Source organism: Phaethon lepturus, unplaced genomic scaffold, assembly GCF_000687285.1.
Source record: "Phaethon lepturus isolate BGI_N335 unplaced genomic scaffold, ASM68728v1 scaffold5920, whole genome shotgun sequence".
NCBI lineage: Eukaryota > Metazoa > Chordata > Aves > Phaethontiformes > Phaethontidae > Phaethon > Phaethon lepturus.
This window is the reverse complement of record NW_010512474.1, coordinates 11,595-29,838: the sequence shown is the minus strand read 5'-3', so window position 1 is coordinate 29,838 and position 18,244 is coordinate 11,595. Positions and strand designations below refer to the sequence as shown.

Here is an 18,244-nt window from a genome sequence, read left to right as displayed (position 1 = left end):
CAACCTGCCGGTCAGCTCAACTTCAGCATTTCTTCTGCGCCTGGAACGGGGTGAATTGTAGCCAATGTGTCACAGTAGAGTGAAGCCACTTGTCTTTGAAAACTCACGTGCCTTTGTCACCTAGTTGGGTTTCCAAAACCCATAAAATACTGTGTGTGATACGCTGCCGGGGAAGAGCTTGAGGAAATGTAGTCAACTGCACTAAAAGGAGGAGGCTAGCAATTTATCATGCCCGAAGTGATGGGAGGCTCTTTTAGAACTATCACTAGGTAACCTTAAATGTGCATGGAAAATACAATCTTACCTTTTGAACTTGAAAACATAGCCCATCGAGTAGAAGTGGGTATGTCTGCAAATTTGTCATGAACATGATTTTTTAAATAAAAATTATTTATTTCAATCTTCATAACTTGTCATTAAAAACTTAGGGTTTTTCAGGACTTTCCTTTTTTAGGCTTGAGTATGGCAGTGAATTTTTCTCCACTGTTCTGCCCTCCTGAAGCACCGAATTCCTAAAAAGACCAAGTGCATTGTTAAACAGTTTAGCCTGTAGCACGTTTAACTCAGAGTTATTTTTGTATCTGCTGGCAAAACCCAAAATGTGGGGAAAAAAAAAAATATAGCAATTCCAACATCCTTCTGTGCCCAAGCTTGATTAAAGTTCAAGTTAGCAAAGTGAGCGAGTTTGGTAGTATTTTGTCCTACTTGAGTCTACGTTTGACTTCCAACGTAAGGGCTTCAGCCTAACTTTCCAGGGAGGAGCTTTTCCTGTTTATTTACAGCTATAAGATTTGATTCTGTGGTTACTGGATGTTTATAGATGGGAGGTTAGAATGTTTGTTTACTTCATTGCTTTTTTAGACATGAGCAGGAAGGATAAATGCCTAATGCTGTGGCAGTGTTGATACGGGAATTGTTCCTAAAATGAGTAAAGAGTATTTCTTAAATCGAAGACATTACTGCTGCGACACTACTGCTAATGTATTCTAAACAATTTCTAGGCAAAGCCCTTTGAAGCCCAATGGCGTAGCAGAAGTGCCAAGTACGTATTCCCAAGTACGTATTCATGGAAAGAAGCATTTTGGAATCTCTGCTTTGACAGTGATGCTTAATGATAAACAAACAAAATTAAAACTAATGCATGCAGAACAAAAAGAACAGTATTTGTGATGTAGCTTTTCACTGAGTCCGTATGTGTTTTATTATCTTAAGGTGCATGTTTGTTTAGATGAGCAAATGATGATGTTACATGACACCTAACAAATAGCAAAAATATATGAAAAGTTAAATCATAACATAAATGTACTCTACAAGTTTGGACAGAAAACAAGTAACGTTGCCAGTAATCATCTATGGCTATTTTTTTTCAAAATACCAACTTTCTGAGTAGCTTTAGACATAAAAAAAAAAAATTCCTTTATTTGGTTTCTAATTAAGGAAGTTAAAACTTGCACATAACTAAGTTTTAAAATGTAAACACTTTTATATTTTTCCTTTTATATTTTCGTTTTATATGTTCTTTTATATTTATATTTTCTTTTTTAAAGTTCTCTGATATGCCATCTACTTAGAGGGCTGAATGAGCAAACTTTTGTCCTAGATAAGGGTCAGCTTTCTCTGAATACATTTTTCCTACTATTACATGCAGTGATAAAAGTGTAACGTTGTCAGTCTAACAACTTTTGTGTAATTATCTCTTCCAGACACATCACTGGGTCAGCTACCGTTTTGTAGTCATATCATGCTAATTACAAAGTGCTGCAAAAATCCTCAGTGCTGTTAAATTTTAAATCACCGAGAGACTGAATCTTGGTTGTTCTTGTGTGCTCCTCGCAGATCTTTGTTGCAATAGACCCTAATATTCCAGCCATTCTGCTGGATACTCGGCATGATTTGGTCATCGTAGCTGTAAATTAGCTGTGGTGCTATGATGCCAGTTCTTGGGGAGAAGCCTCACAGTAAATTACAGCGTAGCTTACCTCAGTTTTCTTGTTCCAAAACCACCCCTCAGCTCCTGAATTTAGTTTGGTACAAAGTTGAGAAACTTAATCGTATCTCCAAAGGTACTGAGCTTTTCTCCTTTCAGGGGAGACTCTGGACTTTACATCCCACCTGGCCAATTTGAAAGCATATTTTATGATATGTCTCGAAGTCTGAGCTTAAGCCCTACTGCTTTGCCTCTGATGTATTTAGCACTACGTATCAGCATGCTGTAGTTACAGGTTCTGAAAATCCCTTGGGTGTAAGGTACAGGTGCCCTCATTTTTTTACAAACAGCGAGCGGCTGCGCGGTGCTTGCTTGCTGGCTGGGGCTACACCACGACAGTCCTGCTTCCAGATTTAAAAGTTTTTCCTAACGTCCACTAGGGTTTGATAGTCCCCAAACATGCAGTCAAAATCTATGTAGCTATTGGATTTATGATGTTCTGTTCTAATTTAATGTGCAAACAATAAGACGAATATAAAGTTTTCAGTCACACCGCCTGGGCTTTCGACCACGATGTGTCTTATGAAGCAGGGCTGAGCCTGGTGAGAACTGACCTGGAGTGACTCCACAAAAATCAGTGGAAAGGCTCCCACTAGTCTTCAGTGAGCAAAGAATCACAACTTACCTAAATTAGGAAACTAACAAAAAGCTCAGATGTTTCAAAAAAAAGAATGTTTGTGACTCATGTGCTAGCTTTCCTAAATAGTACTGGGTAAGTGTGGAAGCACTGTGCTAGCAGTGATTTTTTTATTTTTTTAGTTTTTTTCTCTAGATCGGATGAAGAAATCTAGGTTGTGAGCTCCTGCAGCTTGTCACAGAAACAAGAGAGATGAAACACAGTCTCTTCCCATGCAGTCTGTGATATATAACTCTCATCAATAAATGCCTTAATGCGTCTTTTCTTAAACTTAATTGGGAATTGAGTAGATACAGTTCACGCTTTGTTTGAAATGAGGGTTACTGTCATTTTACACTACTGAATAGTTCTTATGCTCCATCTCAGAACTGGTTGTTGAAATAGGTTCTTCATTTATCCGTAGTAAACCTCTAGAGGAAGCGGTTATGTGCAAATAACACAGGTATAAGTCATATTTAGAACAAAAAGTAGTTTAGCATAAGAATTGTTAAAAATGCCAACATTTCAGTATTCTTACTGATTTCAAAACCAACGTTGCGTGCACTGGTACTAATCGCTTGCACCTCTGTAGACTGGACTGTTGCACCATGAACGGGGCATTAAAAAAACAGTGACTACTGTTATGTCTTTGACTACCACTCTACTTGCTAGCGATAATAAAAGGGGAATGGAAAGAACACAACGCTAGGGTGTTTCATTTTATCTTTTTTCCCAAGCAGAGTCTCTAATTATGCAGTGGTTAATGGAACAAAGTAGCCTGAGCTGTTTTGAGAGCACAAGTTTCCTCAGTGTTTAGCAATTTGGCTTCTGGACAATTTTGCTGATAGTTCTGCAAAACTGTTTTTTTGGCAGTTAGGCAATGGTTGTAGTGTGTCTGCGTTTGTTTTTTTAATCACAGTGTCATAGCCACATTTTTCCAGTCCAGTGAAGCAAGAACAGGCATGTAGATTTAATTTAAGATGTTTCTGACTCTCCAGATGGGTTCTTCACTGGCTAAAAGTATTTACCATTGTGTTCCCACCAGGTCTAAGAGGTCTCCGAACAAAAGGCAGCATTCAGCTCCCCAGACGTAAAGGTCACTTATAGATAGATGTTCATTAAGCTCTGTCTAGCTTATAGGCTGGAAACCACAGACGGAGGTTTCCGAAAGAAGTGGGGCAGGTAGCGGCTGTTTGAAGTCTTGCACCTATTTACCTCTAAAAGCACGAGCCTCATGTTACTGTGTGCCGTCATCCGGCGGCTGGCTTGCCTTATTAAATAAGTTATAACACAATACCTCTTTTTTAAAAGGGCCTATAAAACTCGACAGGATGAAAGTAATGACAATCTATATCGATGCCACGCTGTTTTCATATGTGTTTCTTTGAAGGTCTATAAACTTTCAGAGGATTATTGCAGTTCTGTAGATTCATTAAGTTATCTTCCAGATTTCCATAGCAGAAATCTAAATTTCTATGGGGTGTTTCGAACCATCTATACAAAAGATAAATGTTTTAATATTACAAGATTGCTTATAAGGGATGAGAAATTTCAGAGGGTCTGAGTTTCCCATTTTTGCCTCAGCACATTGCAGAAGAGCTTGAGGACTTTACATTTCAAATTAATACTAATAATAAATAATGTTACAGTTGGTCTCATCTTTTCCTGGCATGGCATTTTTTTCATCATACTTAAAATGTGAGATTTAAACGTATGAGACAACATTCAGTTTTGAGCCCTGGGTAGTAAATTCTGTTTATGAAGCAAAAAGAAAACACTTGGAAGTCAGCAGCATATGGCCAAATTTTATTCTCATTGTCATTGCCATTTATCCACAGTATATGGCACTAAAATAATCAGGTTTACACTGATGTGCAAATAGCAGCAAATGGAATAGCTTTGCTGAAGTTCTGGAAACTTTTAATCTATTTTGTTATTAAGATTTTTAAACGTTGTTGGTAACTAAGAGGAACTTCTACGTTTCACTAGACTTTTGCCTCTTCTGGTCTCCACTGCAGTGGCTTACTGCTAAGAGATCTTTCAAATGGCTCCAGGTTTTATAGATGTATTCATGCTACTAGCTTATTTTAATTTATTCTGCCACATTTGTTTAAAAAATTGCAAATGCTTTGAGAAAAACAGAATAGAAAATTGGACTAATCTGTATAGATTAAAAGTATTGCTACACAAACTGGAAAACTCCCCTATGCAAGTGTTTTGCGGGAACAAAGCTACAATATTGAGGAGATATTTATCTTTTTGGAAATTTGAGCCTGCCTACAATCTTAAAAGTTGCACTGGATTAATTAAGTTGCTTTAAAATCAAGTATAAACTTGTGTAAGCATGTAATACAGCTCATCCAGAAAAGTGTAAACCTTATTTGAATTTATTTAATTCCTGTCTGGTTTTCTGTGGTTGCATTGTCACATATAAGTAGGCAAGCTACATTTAAAGTAATCAACAGGTACAGGAAGAGTCAATGTGCAGTGACACACAGTTTGGTGCGGGATAAATTGCCTTTGCCTTGACTAGTAGATGTCCGGTTTATAGGTTCTACATTTCTTCCACTTGGGTATCTAAACTTGGGCTGTGACATTCACTCCCAGAGTCAAATGCTCCAGGCACTGAAACACTCCTCTTTGTAAAATTTCAGTGTGGTTTTGGTCTTACTGTAAGTTATTAGGCTGTATCAGTATGCCCCAACACTGTGGAAAAGGGCAATTATATTCATCCGTAAACCTTTTTAAAGGAATTGCTTCTTGTCTGGACAATATAGGCTTTCCTTGTTGTACTAAAACATATCTTTGTGAAAAGCCTGAAGTAATTTCTTACAGCAAGAGAAAGTATATTTGAACAACTGGCAGAAAGAAGTATGTCCATGGGTTATGACCACCACCAGCAAAGCCGAAATCAAAGGGTGACACGGTGTCTTTTTAGAGTGCTTATGCATTTAACTGATAGCATTTCGCTGCATAATAACCCATGAAGACACGGCCGAGGGAAGGGGAAAGTCGTATAGATAATGTCCTTTTCATAAGCTCCAACCAAAATAAGAGATGCATCTTTGAGTAAAGCTGCTATTTTCTTGGATCTGTCACTCAACAGATTATTCAAATCTGTAGTTTGTCAGGATTAGCATACCCTTTCTCATTCTCTTTCCCATCAGAAATGATAATTGACAACTTTTAGCAAGGAACAGTGTATTAATCGGTAGTCAGATAAGTCCCGTTTACAATTACTTACTTTGCTTATCCCATGTAGGGGAAGATTAGCTGATGCCTTGTTTTCTCAGATCTCATTTTTACAGAAGTGCAGCCAACATAATCTATTTTAGAACTGGCTCAGGAAAAAGTAATTTCTCATCTGAGCTGTACTCCCCCAAGTGATAGATTTGGGATTTCAAGACCAGTACTATTACCAGTCATTTCTTCAAGTGTTTGGAGAACCTCACATCAACAGAGGTAAACAGGTCACAAATCTACCATATGAACTCTAAATGACCACAAAGTGATTTACAGTTCTGGCATTGAGTGCTTCACCAAACAGTTGTGCTAAATGTAGTTATTTGGACAACACATTATTCTGGGATTTGACAAAACAGTTTGTATAAAATAAAGACTGTCCTAGGCTTGGGCACAAAACTTGGCCCGAAGCAAACATTTCTGAAGGTCAGAAAACTTTGAATAACTTTTATTCATATCTGTTATATTCAGATATGCCTTTGGATTTCTAGTAGAAGGCAGGAAAATCAACGTCATGAGAAAAGCCTGTTATTTCAAAAGAACTGACCAGAAACTCCAGATAACTGGAACGCTTCCAGGACAAAATAATCCATCTTCTCCCTTCTTTGTGCTTTTCTTCCCCTTCTTTTTTATGGCCACCCAAAAATACACAGCTGCCTCTCCGCTTCCTTGAAAGCACGAATGAACTTCCCCTTCGTAGTGAACTGCTCCCTCCTTCCCGCTGGTGTAGGAGGCACTCGCTGCTCATCTTCCTCTCTGCAGATGTGAACTGCAGTGACGGTCACCTCTTGTACGTGCTTTGTCACGTGGCAAAGCACTTTAAAAATACTAAAAGGTGGAATAAAATCTCATCTATCCACTCTTTAGTGTCAGAAGCAGGCAAATGCAGAAAAATGATGCTCTATATGTTCATTTGCTGACACTTGGATTTAATTTGGATTAGAATTTATTACTTTTAACTATATAGTCAGAATCTGCAGGTAAGTGGTTAGTTGTCCAAAACTTTCTATGACTGTAATTATGAATTAGAAAGTCCAAAAATATTTTGAGACTGTATTACTGACTGCAAAATATTTATCTGGTGTGATTTGTACTCCAAGGATAATCTCATTTTTAACACATCTTTATACATTTCTGTTTAAAAATCCTCAATAAAAGATTCCTATCTTCTTAAATCTCACCTCCTCTGCATACGTTTTACTCCCACTCATTTCTTCAGGTCCCGGCTGCTGGATGCAGTCCTGCAGATGAAAGCCAATGGATGGCAGTAGGGGAAAGCTCACTGCAGCCGTGACTACGGGGCAGTAGGTTTTTAAGGCGCTCGCTGCTGGGCGAAGGACCTGTTCTCATCGCGTCCTCAGTTACGCATTCCATGTTGCAGTTTTGTGAGCTGTGCTCCTAAAACTGAACTTCCGCCGAGCATTTAGAGCAGGCAGAAGCAGTATTTCTGCAGGTTTTCCAACACCCTTCATTTTTCCCAAAATGCATCAGGCTGCTTCTAAATATCAGCTTAATGATCTAATCTGGCAGAACTGCTAATGAATGAGAGCATACCAGGTGCTCCCGAGGACGTTAGTAAGATGTGCTTAAATGCCTTCTCTAGGTGGGTAGCTGATGTTCTTGCAGTGCATAAATTAATTCACATTAATTTTTGAGTGAAGAAGGCACTTTTCAAGTCTGGCTTTTCTCTTTATGGAGCAATGCCTGAAGACGGAGATTTTGGTTCATTTTGAATCTTTTATTTTTTCAATCTAGGCATAACAAACGAATGACTAGCTAAGAGAGAGTTTGCCTGAAGTGACTCAATCTTTCATAATATCCATCAATCGCCACGTATAGTACATGTTTTCAGCTTAGGCAGCGAAGAGGCAGGCACCTCAGAACAAGTTCCTTCTGCTGCCGTCTCCGTAGGCAGGCTTCGGGAGATGCTGTCAAGGTAATTTCCCTGCCTCGCCGAGCAAACAACTGAGTTGTAATGTGACGTGAAAAAGGAGATGCCATTTCAGAATGGGTAGAGTTACAAAGAAGTAAATACATTTTATTTCTCCCTGCCTATTTTGAAGCCAACAGGTATAGTAGGAATGATATTTAAGTATAACTAAACTACCACCGTGTGAAAGGGGCGGGGGGAACGCCGTTGCTGGCGTATGGTAAAAGTGCAACTGAGCCTGTAACGACGAGCGAAGCAGAGCCATCCTCAGAGACCTCACAGAAGCGTTTCCTGGCAGTAGGTACCATTATTTGTCAATGCTTTCAGTTGTCACTGGCGCGTCGGCTCGCCGGCTCGTGGGTGCCATCCTAAGGAGCGTTTCTGCTACTGGTGCGTATTCGTTACATGAGGTGCTTTAAACTAAGAGGATGTGGGTGTTGTCAAAGCTGGAGAGGTCAGGCTCAAATGAATAAAACTAAAATCAGATCACAGCTTTTAAAGGCAAGTTCATTTTTTTTCTTTTTTTTTGGTGGTGCGTATTCATGCCCTGGTTTGGAAGTGGTTACCTGATCAGTTCCTTTGCAGGTGTCAGATATACAACAAACTTCCAAGAAAGAGGTCTGTGGTTATTTCCAGCACCACTGTATCTGGAAACCGCCGTTAGCGGCGAGGAACTGAAAGATCTGCTCTTCAATTTTTGCCTTTATGTCCGTCAAACACTCTGCTCCAGTACATCTATGCGCAGTGGCCAAACTGGCAATATGCCATAATGCTTTGTTTAAGAAGATGCATATTAACCTTAACTTAAACATAGTCTCTTGAATTTGTTACACCGTGTCACCCATTCTCTTGAACAGCAGTGTCCATTTGACCTGCCTCTAGATTTTCAGGAAAGAAACTATAGGCTGTGGGAGTGTGAGACATCCCTCTGAAATAAGTAGTTGGAGTTGTAATCATTTGAGCTTTCCCGGACAAAGTGAGAAACCCACATGTTTAAGGAGGTGGGAAAACATGGTTGCCTCTTATTTTTAGACTCCTACATAAATAAAAAGTTCTGAAGTGAAAGATTATGCTTTTTCAGTGCAACTGTCACAGAAAATGTTGTTGTTGAAGGTATAATAAGCTGTTCCTACTATGCGGCTCATAATCTTCATACATACCTGTGATTAAGCAGCTGTCCAAAGATGAAGTCGTCTAATGGTCTATGAAATGCTCTGGAAAAATCATGTTATCGAGATAAAAAATGAGGCAAAAAATGTGAGGCAACTAGATTTCTATTCTAATGTGTCTTGTATTTGTGGTCTTTTTTTTTTTATTAGAAGACAACAATGGATGGTCTCTGCAATTTGATAAACATTATGCAAAGGACAAATACAATAAACTGAAATCTCTGTATGCATTTCAGACAAAGCCACCTGAGTGCTGTAAGTAATTACAGATATTCTTTGTGTGATTATTACTGATGATTCCTAGAAAGAAATACCTAGCAAATATGCTCATCAGAAAGAGAAATATAGTGCAGTTTCATTTATAGTAAAACAGCATTAATGTCTCAGATGAACAAATGCACTGAAGCTGAGTTCAGTTCCATAGAGAGTGATTCATTTTCTGTAAGTGTCAAACATATGCTAATTAGGAGGGTAATATAAATGTACATCTGACTATATTAATACAGCTGGGAAGACCATGAAACACACATCTTTTGGAGTGAAATGAACACAGCATTCCTCCAAATTCGCTTCTTTGTACATCAAATGATTCCTGCCAACGCCCTTCACTTCTGCAGGCACTCGGCCCTTCATACAGATTTTCTGACTCTGCTGTCTACTATGAGCACTAACTTAAGGCACGGAGATGGGGGGAAAGGGAGTAAAGACGCCCTGACCCATTTTCACCCATTTTCACCTGGACAGAGTTGTGCTCATTCTAGTAAATATGAGAGGACTGAATAATCTAAAAAAGAGCCACAAAAAATCTGAAAAACGGCTACCATGCCAGGTTCCTGCATATCAAGCCTAAAGCTCAAGAACTTTTTCAAGCTCTTTCACAGAGCTCAGGAGGTAACATAATTTTTTGTGTCCCTTTATCATTATCGGTAGGGCCTTCCCCGGTCTAAATCAATTATGTAAAACCATGTGCCTTAATTTCTGTTTAACACAGCCTGGAACGTCTGCCTTTGTGCTCACTGTTCTTTTACACCACATTTCTGTTCTCCCCGTCCCATCACACCACCCATCCCACCTTTTGCCACAACCACGTTCTTGTTTCCACGCAGCGGCTGGCGCTGTGCCAGCAAAGTGTACCTGCCAAGGGCTGGAGATCTTCTGCGACGCTGCCAAATTGCGTGCTGTCCCGTCAGTCTCGTCAAACATCACCATGATGTAAGTAGAGCAGAAACGTGGTCTCTTGCCCTGTTCAGGCTTGACTATCAGTCCTACAGCCTTTTCACAGCTACAGCCTTATGGTTATGATCGGTTGGCTCAGCTGGTGCGTGTGGAAGCACAGTGTCTCTCTCTTGACAAGTTCTTTGATGTTTTAAGTACAGTTTTTCCCTGCATAAAAGGAGAGAAAAGGAACTGAAAAAACTCTGTGTGATCATTTCGTGTTTGTAACAGTGACTTGAGCTAGCAACAGTTTCGGGAAATCTAAAGAAATCTTCAAAAGAAATGTTTCCTTTTAAGACACAATGCTTAGGACCTTTTTATTATTCCACGATCCTGCCGATGTTCCTAGTCTCTATTCCTGCCGAGGAAGTCGATAACCTTCAACTCAGTGGAACCACCTGCTTGAGCAAATCTTTTTAGTTCTCATTTCCTGTCTCTGCATACGCCGATATTTAAAAGAATTTAATCTGGGATGTGTCATCATACAGATACGTACGTGTAAGCCAAACTTTTTGAAGAGATCAGGGAATGGTTGGTACGGCTCTTGGTTTGCACACTGCTGTTAGAGAGGGCAGCATCATGTGCCCTTACCTGAGCATCTTCCCCGCAGAGCAGGGGTACAGACCTTTCTGTTCGGTACCAGTTTGTGCTCAGGGGTGGCTGAGGTTCTCCTTGTTGGGTCCGTGTTTGAATACGGCAGAACTTCATAACGAAGGCTGATGTGGAATGTCAAATAGGTATTTAAACTGGCTGTTGGCTCCACGTCAACAAATACTTCAAAAATAATGCTTCAGTACTAGCTTTAGAAAAAGCAGTGAGTCGGTTCAGCTGGCTTTTGGGATGGACTCTCTTCTAATCCAACCATGCCCTGAATAATTTTTGTTCTTGACAGGACACTCCAGTCAGTGCCCAGTGGAGATGTGGGCGTAGGGACGCATGCACTGGGAAATAAGCTTTATATGCATTTGAGGTTTGAAACAAATCTGTGGTTTAGTTTACACTCAAATTTTTTTAACTCTTAGGTTTAACTATTATTTTGTCAGTTGCTCTGGGGACATGGAAGAATATTTTTTGATGATAAAGCTGGCTCACTGCTTAAACGGATACAAATATTCAGACAAACAGAGGTAGCATATTCGGATGGTTTCATGTTGCTTTTTCTACTTAGCAGTGTGAAAGCCGCCCTTCCCGAGTAACAGGAGGGGCAACGCTGCAGGAAGCTGGGAGAGTAGTTTTACGGTGTGCGTTCATTCCTACAGGTCTCTTCAGAGGAATCTGCTACGGAAACTTTCTGCTGACGTTTTCCAGAAATACCAAGACCTTAGAAATCTGTAAGGGAGTATTTTCAACTTAAAATATATATTTAGTGCCTGAAATATTCATCCTCTCACTCTCACATACACATACAGATCTTCTAAGTGACAACCCTCAGTTTATGCTCAAAACCCTGTTTTGCCTTACCCTTCAGTACATCATCTAATTGCATAAACTGTTTGGCTCAAATAGCTTGCTTTGGCATCTCTCTTTTTACAAAACCATAATTTCTGCATATTTCATTTTTATTGACTATTTTATACCAGAAAAATGCTAAACTTTCATCATGTCTGAAGGAAGTTACATTTATAATGAACAGTAATATGCCAGAAGAAATTAAAGTAACTTAATCCATTTACTCCACAAAATGAAAGTTTGAAAAATTAAACTTCCTATTGTCATGGAGAGCTTACATGGCACTTGGTTTTACCCCTAATTATGTCTGGTACCAGTATAACAACGCCCCAACTAGTCAAATTGTTACGGCAACGTGGTACTGCGCTGTGTTTTATGACATCTAACGTATATGTTGTTCAAAAATCATAGCCTTTAACAAATTTGCTTTATACAGAACTAGAGAAATTAAGAATTAAATGCAAAAGTCTAGAGCAGCACCAATTTAAGGCCCGTATGTTCCTAGAAAACTTATTGGACTGTCACTGTCACAGAAGCTGTGCTGTACGGCAGCACCATCTTCTGTTCACCAGGTGCCATGATTAACGTGTTGAAAGCTTCGTTTTCGTTAAAAGAAATAATCGTTAATATATTCATATTCATTAGTGTTAGTTATGACTACTTAATATTAATTTCACACATTTCTGATTGATAAATGTACGTCTTCAGAAAGTTTTTGAGCAGTGTTTGACAAACCGATTTTGTAAAAGCCCAGGTTGGATTTCTTAGTGATTTTTTAACAGAAACGCATCTGGACAATGTGTTGACTGTACTTTAATTTAAACGATTCGTATTTAAATATTTCTCAGAGAATAGCACTATAATGCTTTAAAATCATTTTAGAAGGATTTAACATTTGCAATGGATAGTATTTTTTAACTTATTTAATCAAAGTAGATAAAGAAACACAGAAAAAATAGTATTCTTTACAGAAATTTAGCAACATTAGTTTTATATTTTTCCTATACCATCTTAAAAATCCACAATTTGAAAATTCTCTGATACCACAAAAATAAAATTCAAAAATACACGTTAATTTGACATTTGCCATGCAAAATTTTGCTGGTAGCAGGGTTCTGGCTAAACACAAAGATCGGGTCACACAGGTGAGAACTGCAAGGTTAGGACCTAAAACAGGAGGTCGCAAACAACCACATCGTTGCTCCCCTCAGGCAAAGCAAGTGTCTCTTTGAATTAATTTTGTAATGCTGTTGCGGGGGGATATTTCTTTTAAAACTTCTTTGCAGTCTTTGCAACTATAGCTGTGAAATGGGTGTTGTCAAATTTAAAAGGTAACGACTTTGACAGCTTCTTTTCAAGCATCACACATACATTCAGTTTAATTGGTAGATTTTAATTGGTTATTTACGCTAGCTTTGATTTTGCCTGCTTAGAGAATTAATTGTTGTATCTTCTTAGGTATCTTCAGAATAATAAAATTAGAGCTGTATCTGAACGGGCTTTCAAAGGTTTATACAACTTGACAAAACTGTAAGTATTGCTTTTTGAATACGGAAGTAAAGAGCAACGGGAAGAGCTCTGAGAGTCGCTATGGACCTCTTGCTCTTATTTGATTCAGTATTAGGAACTTGCAAAATGGTCCAAATCTTTAACTCAACGATTGGATTGAGAAAGCAAAGATAGATTAAGAGCTATGTGTGCAAGTTTATCTGACAGGACAAGACTTTGAAAACACCAGTGGGCTCCATACTTCACTCCTGTTGCCCAAATCTGCAGAACGGGAGGAGACAGTATGGTAGTTACCTGCATAAAGTCAGAAAGAATGACAAAGGAATAAAACAAAAGCAAGACCTTGTAATGGATCAAAAGTCTTCAATGTTGTATTTTGGTTTACAGAAGCAAACCAAAGTGAACCAAACACTCTTTTTCTTTTGTAGCAGCTTGTTGAAAGATGCTCCTAACTTTTAAGGAAAATGCACAGTGAGAGAGATGATATATAAATTGTGTTGTTCAGTTCAGCTTTTTGTTTCTGCAGTGTTTTTAAAAGGACAATTTTTCCTGTCCCATGAGTGTGGTTATCTGTTATTATACACCCTGCCGCCTTCACTTCTCCAGCTTTCTATTTCCGTGATTCTGGTATCTGCATTTGACTAACGTAGTTAGCTGAGACTGAATGGGATCCTGGGAACGTTCGTGGAATTAATCACTCCGCAGAAGAAAACTGGCAAGGGCCTAAAACACGACACAGTGAAAATCTTTAGCTTCCTGTATTTTCTTATAGATAAGACCAAATGTTCTACATAATTACTTCTACTTCTACTTCTACTTCTGGAAGTCCTCACTACAGAGAGTCTCACGTTGTTCTCAAAGAAAGACTTGAAAATTACCATAAGCAAGCATGGCAATTATGAAAAAAATTCAGCTGCGTTCTGATAAATTATGAAGAAAAGAATCTTAAAACTCATTTTCAAGCATCTGATGTTAATTAATCATTCCATTTGTTTATCTTTTGTTGGTCTGGTTTCAGATACCTGAGTAACAACAAGATAACCAGTTTGAAGCCTGGTGTCTTTGAAGATCTCCACAAACTTGAATGGCTGTATGTTGTTTTCTTCTTTGTATGTTTAATTTCTCAAGGAATAACTAAGGCAAGAGAAAGAAACATTTGGATAGTTTTCATTTTTGTGCATAGTAGTACTTCATATGAGATAATAATTAAGGAACCCCTATTACACTGTGAGAGGTTAAAATCTAATTGACTTTGAGAGCAGAAATTAGTTCTTGGACCTTAATGGCTCCAATGACTGATGACTTTTACAATACTAAATAATGCTTATTACCAATTGCCTGTTACAAATTAATACATGAAATAACTCAGATACTATTAGACAGTAGAAAGATAATTTTGGGGGCAGGTCTCTCCCTGTAAATAGTGCTTGAAATGTCACAGACAAAATGACTCTCAGAATCTGAAATATTGGTTTATTACTGCTTTTCATAGAATCGTAGAATAGTTTGGGTTGGAAGGGACCTTCAAAGGTCATCTAGCCCAACCCCCTTGCAGTGAGCAGGGACATCTTCAACTAGATCAGGTTGCTCAGAGCCCCGTCCAGCCTGACCTGGAATGTTTCCAGGGATGGGGCATCTACCACCTCTCTGGGCAACCTGTGCCAGTGTTTCACCACCCTCACTGGGAAAAATTTCTTCCTTCGATCTAGTCTATAAATCTGCCCTCCTTTAGCTTAAAACCATTACCCCTTGTCCTGTCACTACAAGCCCTGCTAAAAAGTCTGTCCCCACATTTCTTATAAGTCCCCTCGAAGCACTGGAAGGCTGCAGTAAGGTCTCCACGCAGTCTCCTCTTCTCCAGGCTGAACAACCCCAACGCTCTCAGCCTGTCCTCACAGGAGAGGTGTTCCATCCCTCTGATCGTTTTGGTGGCCTCCTCTGGACCCTCTCCAATAGGTCCATGCCTTTCCTGTGCTGAGGGCTCCACAGCTGGACGCAGGACTCCAGCTGGGGTCTCACCAGAGCGGAGTAGAGGGGCAGAATCACCTCCCTCGACCTGCTGGCCACGCTGCTTTGGATGCAGCCCAGGATACAGTTGGCCTTTTCAGACAGATGAAAATGAAATAGTATTTTGTCTCAGTAAAGTTACTCAAAATAAGCAAATAATAACATTCCCAAATATCTTTCTGTGTGTTTGGAACTGTTGGATTGCCATGGAACACTGTGATGTGGTGCTGCTCTGTTTTCACGAGGAATCCATTCAAAGTGTCTTGATCAAAGAATTTTATGAATTTGCAAGAAAACACTTTTTTCAAGTTGAAAGTAATTACTTTCTCTAAGTTAATGAAATTAATTTGATGGATACCCTGACCTGCTTAAGGAGGAGTATGTTAAGTTTTTAAGTAGTTGGAATGGCCATTTGAAGAAATCCGCTTCAAAGTATATTACTTTTTATCATCTGTTCAATTTAAGATTGCAGAAAATGGCAAAACCGATACGTGTTTTGTTGTAATTTACAGGATAATTGAAAATAATCGGATAAATCGGATCTCTCCATTAACATTTTATGGACTCAAATCACTTATTCTCCTGTAAGTATTGAATAAGAACCAAAAGTGTTATTTAACAGAACAGAAAGGGAAGATATATATAAAAACCTTTTTATAATGACTCTGCTTGCTCACCACGGAGTGCTGGCAGCACACCTGCGCCTTTTTCTTACCCCCCGGCGTGACGTGCTGGGGTAGGAGGATTTTGGCAGCAGCCGACGTGCAGCCTCTGGAAACGTGTAGGGGAATGGGGGGGGGAAACGGGTGGGGAAAATGGTAAAAAGGCCGCGTCGCTGAGCGGGTGCCAGTTGTCCTCCAGAGCCGCGGTGCGGGAGGCTGGGGTCCCCTCAGCCTCCCTCCCCGAGACCCTCTCCGTCTCCTGCCGCTGCCCTCTCCGGACTCAAACACCAGGGAGCCCCTTCCCCGGCAGCCCGGAGGGAAACCTCCCTCCCTCTCCCCCTTCCTCCGCCACTCAGAGAAGTTACATCTTATGACAGAATAGTCAAAATATTCATATTGGCTTGCTGTGTTTTATGTAACAAGCAGTGAAGTGAGCGTCTTTCCTTTGCGTGGTAATTAACAAGTTAAGGATAAAATACTGCTCCACGGAATGCCACAGGGAAAATATGTAGAACTTTAAGAAAATAATACTACCTCCAAGACTGTGAGAAATGCATCAAGCTTTGACTGCCTTTTTTTCAAAATTACAAACATAAGAAATTCTTTTTTTCTATAATGTAATTTTTGGCAAATATAGCCAGCTATAATATTCTTCTTTTTTTCAGAGAGATGATGAATAATTCTCTCGCTCGTTTGCCTGATAAACCTCTGTGCCAATATATGCCAAGACTAAACTGGCTGTAAGTCTACCTTATTTCACTAGAAAAACATTATTTTGTTGTCTTTCTACGGCGCTTCCACGCCACTTTTTCTAACGGGGTGCTGGGTCTTACAGAGTGCCTGCTGGGTCACTGCAGGGTTGATGACCTAAAGTCATTAACTAGGCGTGCAGAACAATTAGATGTCTGGTTCCCCCTCTCTTCTGTGCAGTCGTGAAGTTCTGGTAGTATTTTTCTTTAATCGCCTTGGAATAACTGCCTGAATTTATTTCCAGTGATTGCTGTTTTGTTTTTATATCCCAGAGACCTTGAAGGCAACCATCTCCATCATGTAAGAAATGTCACTTTCATCTCCTGCAACATTCTGACTGTACTGTAAGTAACAGGATGTGCCAGCCAGCCGGAGTGAGATACGCTTGTGCTGAACAGTCCAGTGATTCATTACAGATAATCGAAAAGTTTCCCGAGTATCTTGGTTATTTAGATGGCAAGAAGATTGAATTAAAATGCTTGGCTTTAAATGAGAGCGATACAGAGATACAGCATAACCATTTGCATTTACAGCAAAGTTCAGCATTAATATATGCAACTAAACTTCACTGAAGGGATTTTGACTGATATTAAGATTTGGAAATTGCCATTCAAATTTTTTCCTTGGAAAAAGAGGCAAAAACCTCATAATAAAAAGCAGCAAACATACAAAATACATAGCTTGTTTCTTCATTTTAAAGAGTTTGATTGGCTGGTGGGTTGACTGGCTGATCAATTTTAAAATTTTCCCCCAAGTTTGACTGATTACAGCAATGATGTAACTACCATCAGAAAATCCCTTCAGCTTTTTGTTAGATTAGTAGGCTCCAGTACCCGTCACTTTCCATTTTTAACCTTTTTGCGGTACCCATATTCTCGGCTTTCTCTTTCTTGCTTTTAAAATCCAGGTTCGTTTAAGGAGCAAGCTCAATGGCAAATGAAATTCGGGTAAAGGAAACCGAGATACGATTAGGTCACAAGCCTTCCAGCCTACTTAATCTTCCTCCTGCCCTCAGTCAATTTATACCAGTCTCCTATGGGGGGATATCTACCTATAGATAGATAGGTAGATGGATATATGCACAAATACATGTGTGTATAGGCAACAAAAGTTATTTATCAAATGATAAGTTTCTAGATCCAATTAGCTTGTTAACCAGATCGGGCAAATATTTGAAGATGCAGAGAAGAGAGAATTTTTAAAGTTTATAAAAGGTTTTCTCCAAAACCAAATAGCTGCCAAGAAGCAGCAAGATGTTTGTTTTATTCTTTCAGGGTGATGAGACGAAATAAAATCAGCTTATTACATGAAAACAGCTTTTCTTCTCTCCAGACGTTGGATGAACTGTGAGTTGATTTCTTCTCGTACTTGTAAAAAAAGTCACAAAGTTTTTTAATTTATATTGCAAACATCATTTATCATATATCTCTTTCATATAACACACTCTAGATATAGCACCCACCCTCAGGATTCTTTTTCTCTATATTTAACAGGGAAGAAGTAGTTGATAAAATACATACTCTGTGAGCATCAGTAATATTGGGCGTTTTGCTCACAAGATCATTACGTCCCCTGAATAGAATCATACTAATTAATCTTAGATGACCACAGTGTCTTTTCGACTGGTTTGCCAGTTTCAGTCAGACTGAGACCTTAACTCCTCTGTCCACAGTTATGAAGATGTGTTTAGTGAAAGTAAGCAGGCAG

The 18,244-nt window shown here is 39.2% G+C and overlaps 1 protein-coding gene across 1 annotated transcript in view; it reads left to right on the top strand.

Annotated features, from left to right (window-relative positions):
* Window positions 1-9,100: 9,100 nt before the first annotated feature.
* RXFP1 (relaxin/insulin-like family peptide receptor 1) overlaps window positions 9,101-18,244 on the top strand; it is a 17,832-nt gene continuing 8,688 nt past the window's right edge. The window contains exons 1-9 of the mRNA XM_010287131.1: window positions 9,101-9,200; window positions 10,052-10,157; window positions 11,420-11,491; window positions 13,068-13,139; window positions 14,137-14,208; window positions 15,638-15,709; window positions 16,453-16,527; window positions 16,810-16,881; window positions 17,812-17,883. Of these exons, the coding sequence (XP_010285433.1) occupies window positions 10,153-10,157; window positions 11,420-11,491; window positions 13,068-13,139; window positions 14,137-14,208; window positions 15,638-15,709; window positions 16,453-16,527; window positions 16,810-16,881; window positions 17,812-17,883 (512 nt within the window). The 5' untranslated portion in view covers window positions 9,101-9,200; window positions 10,052-10,152. The remainder of the gene's footprint in view (window positions 9,201-10,051; window positions 10,158-11,419; window positions 11,492-13,067; window positions 13,140-14,136; window positions 14,209-15,637; window positions 15,710-16,452; window positions 16,528-16,809; window positions 16,882-17,811; window positions 17,884-18,244) is intronic.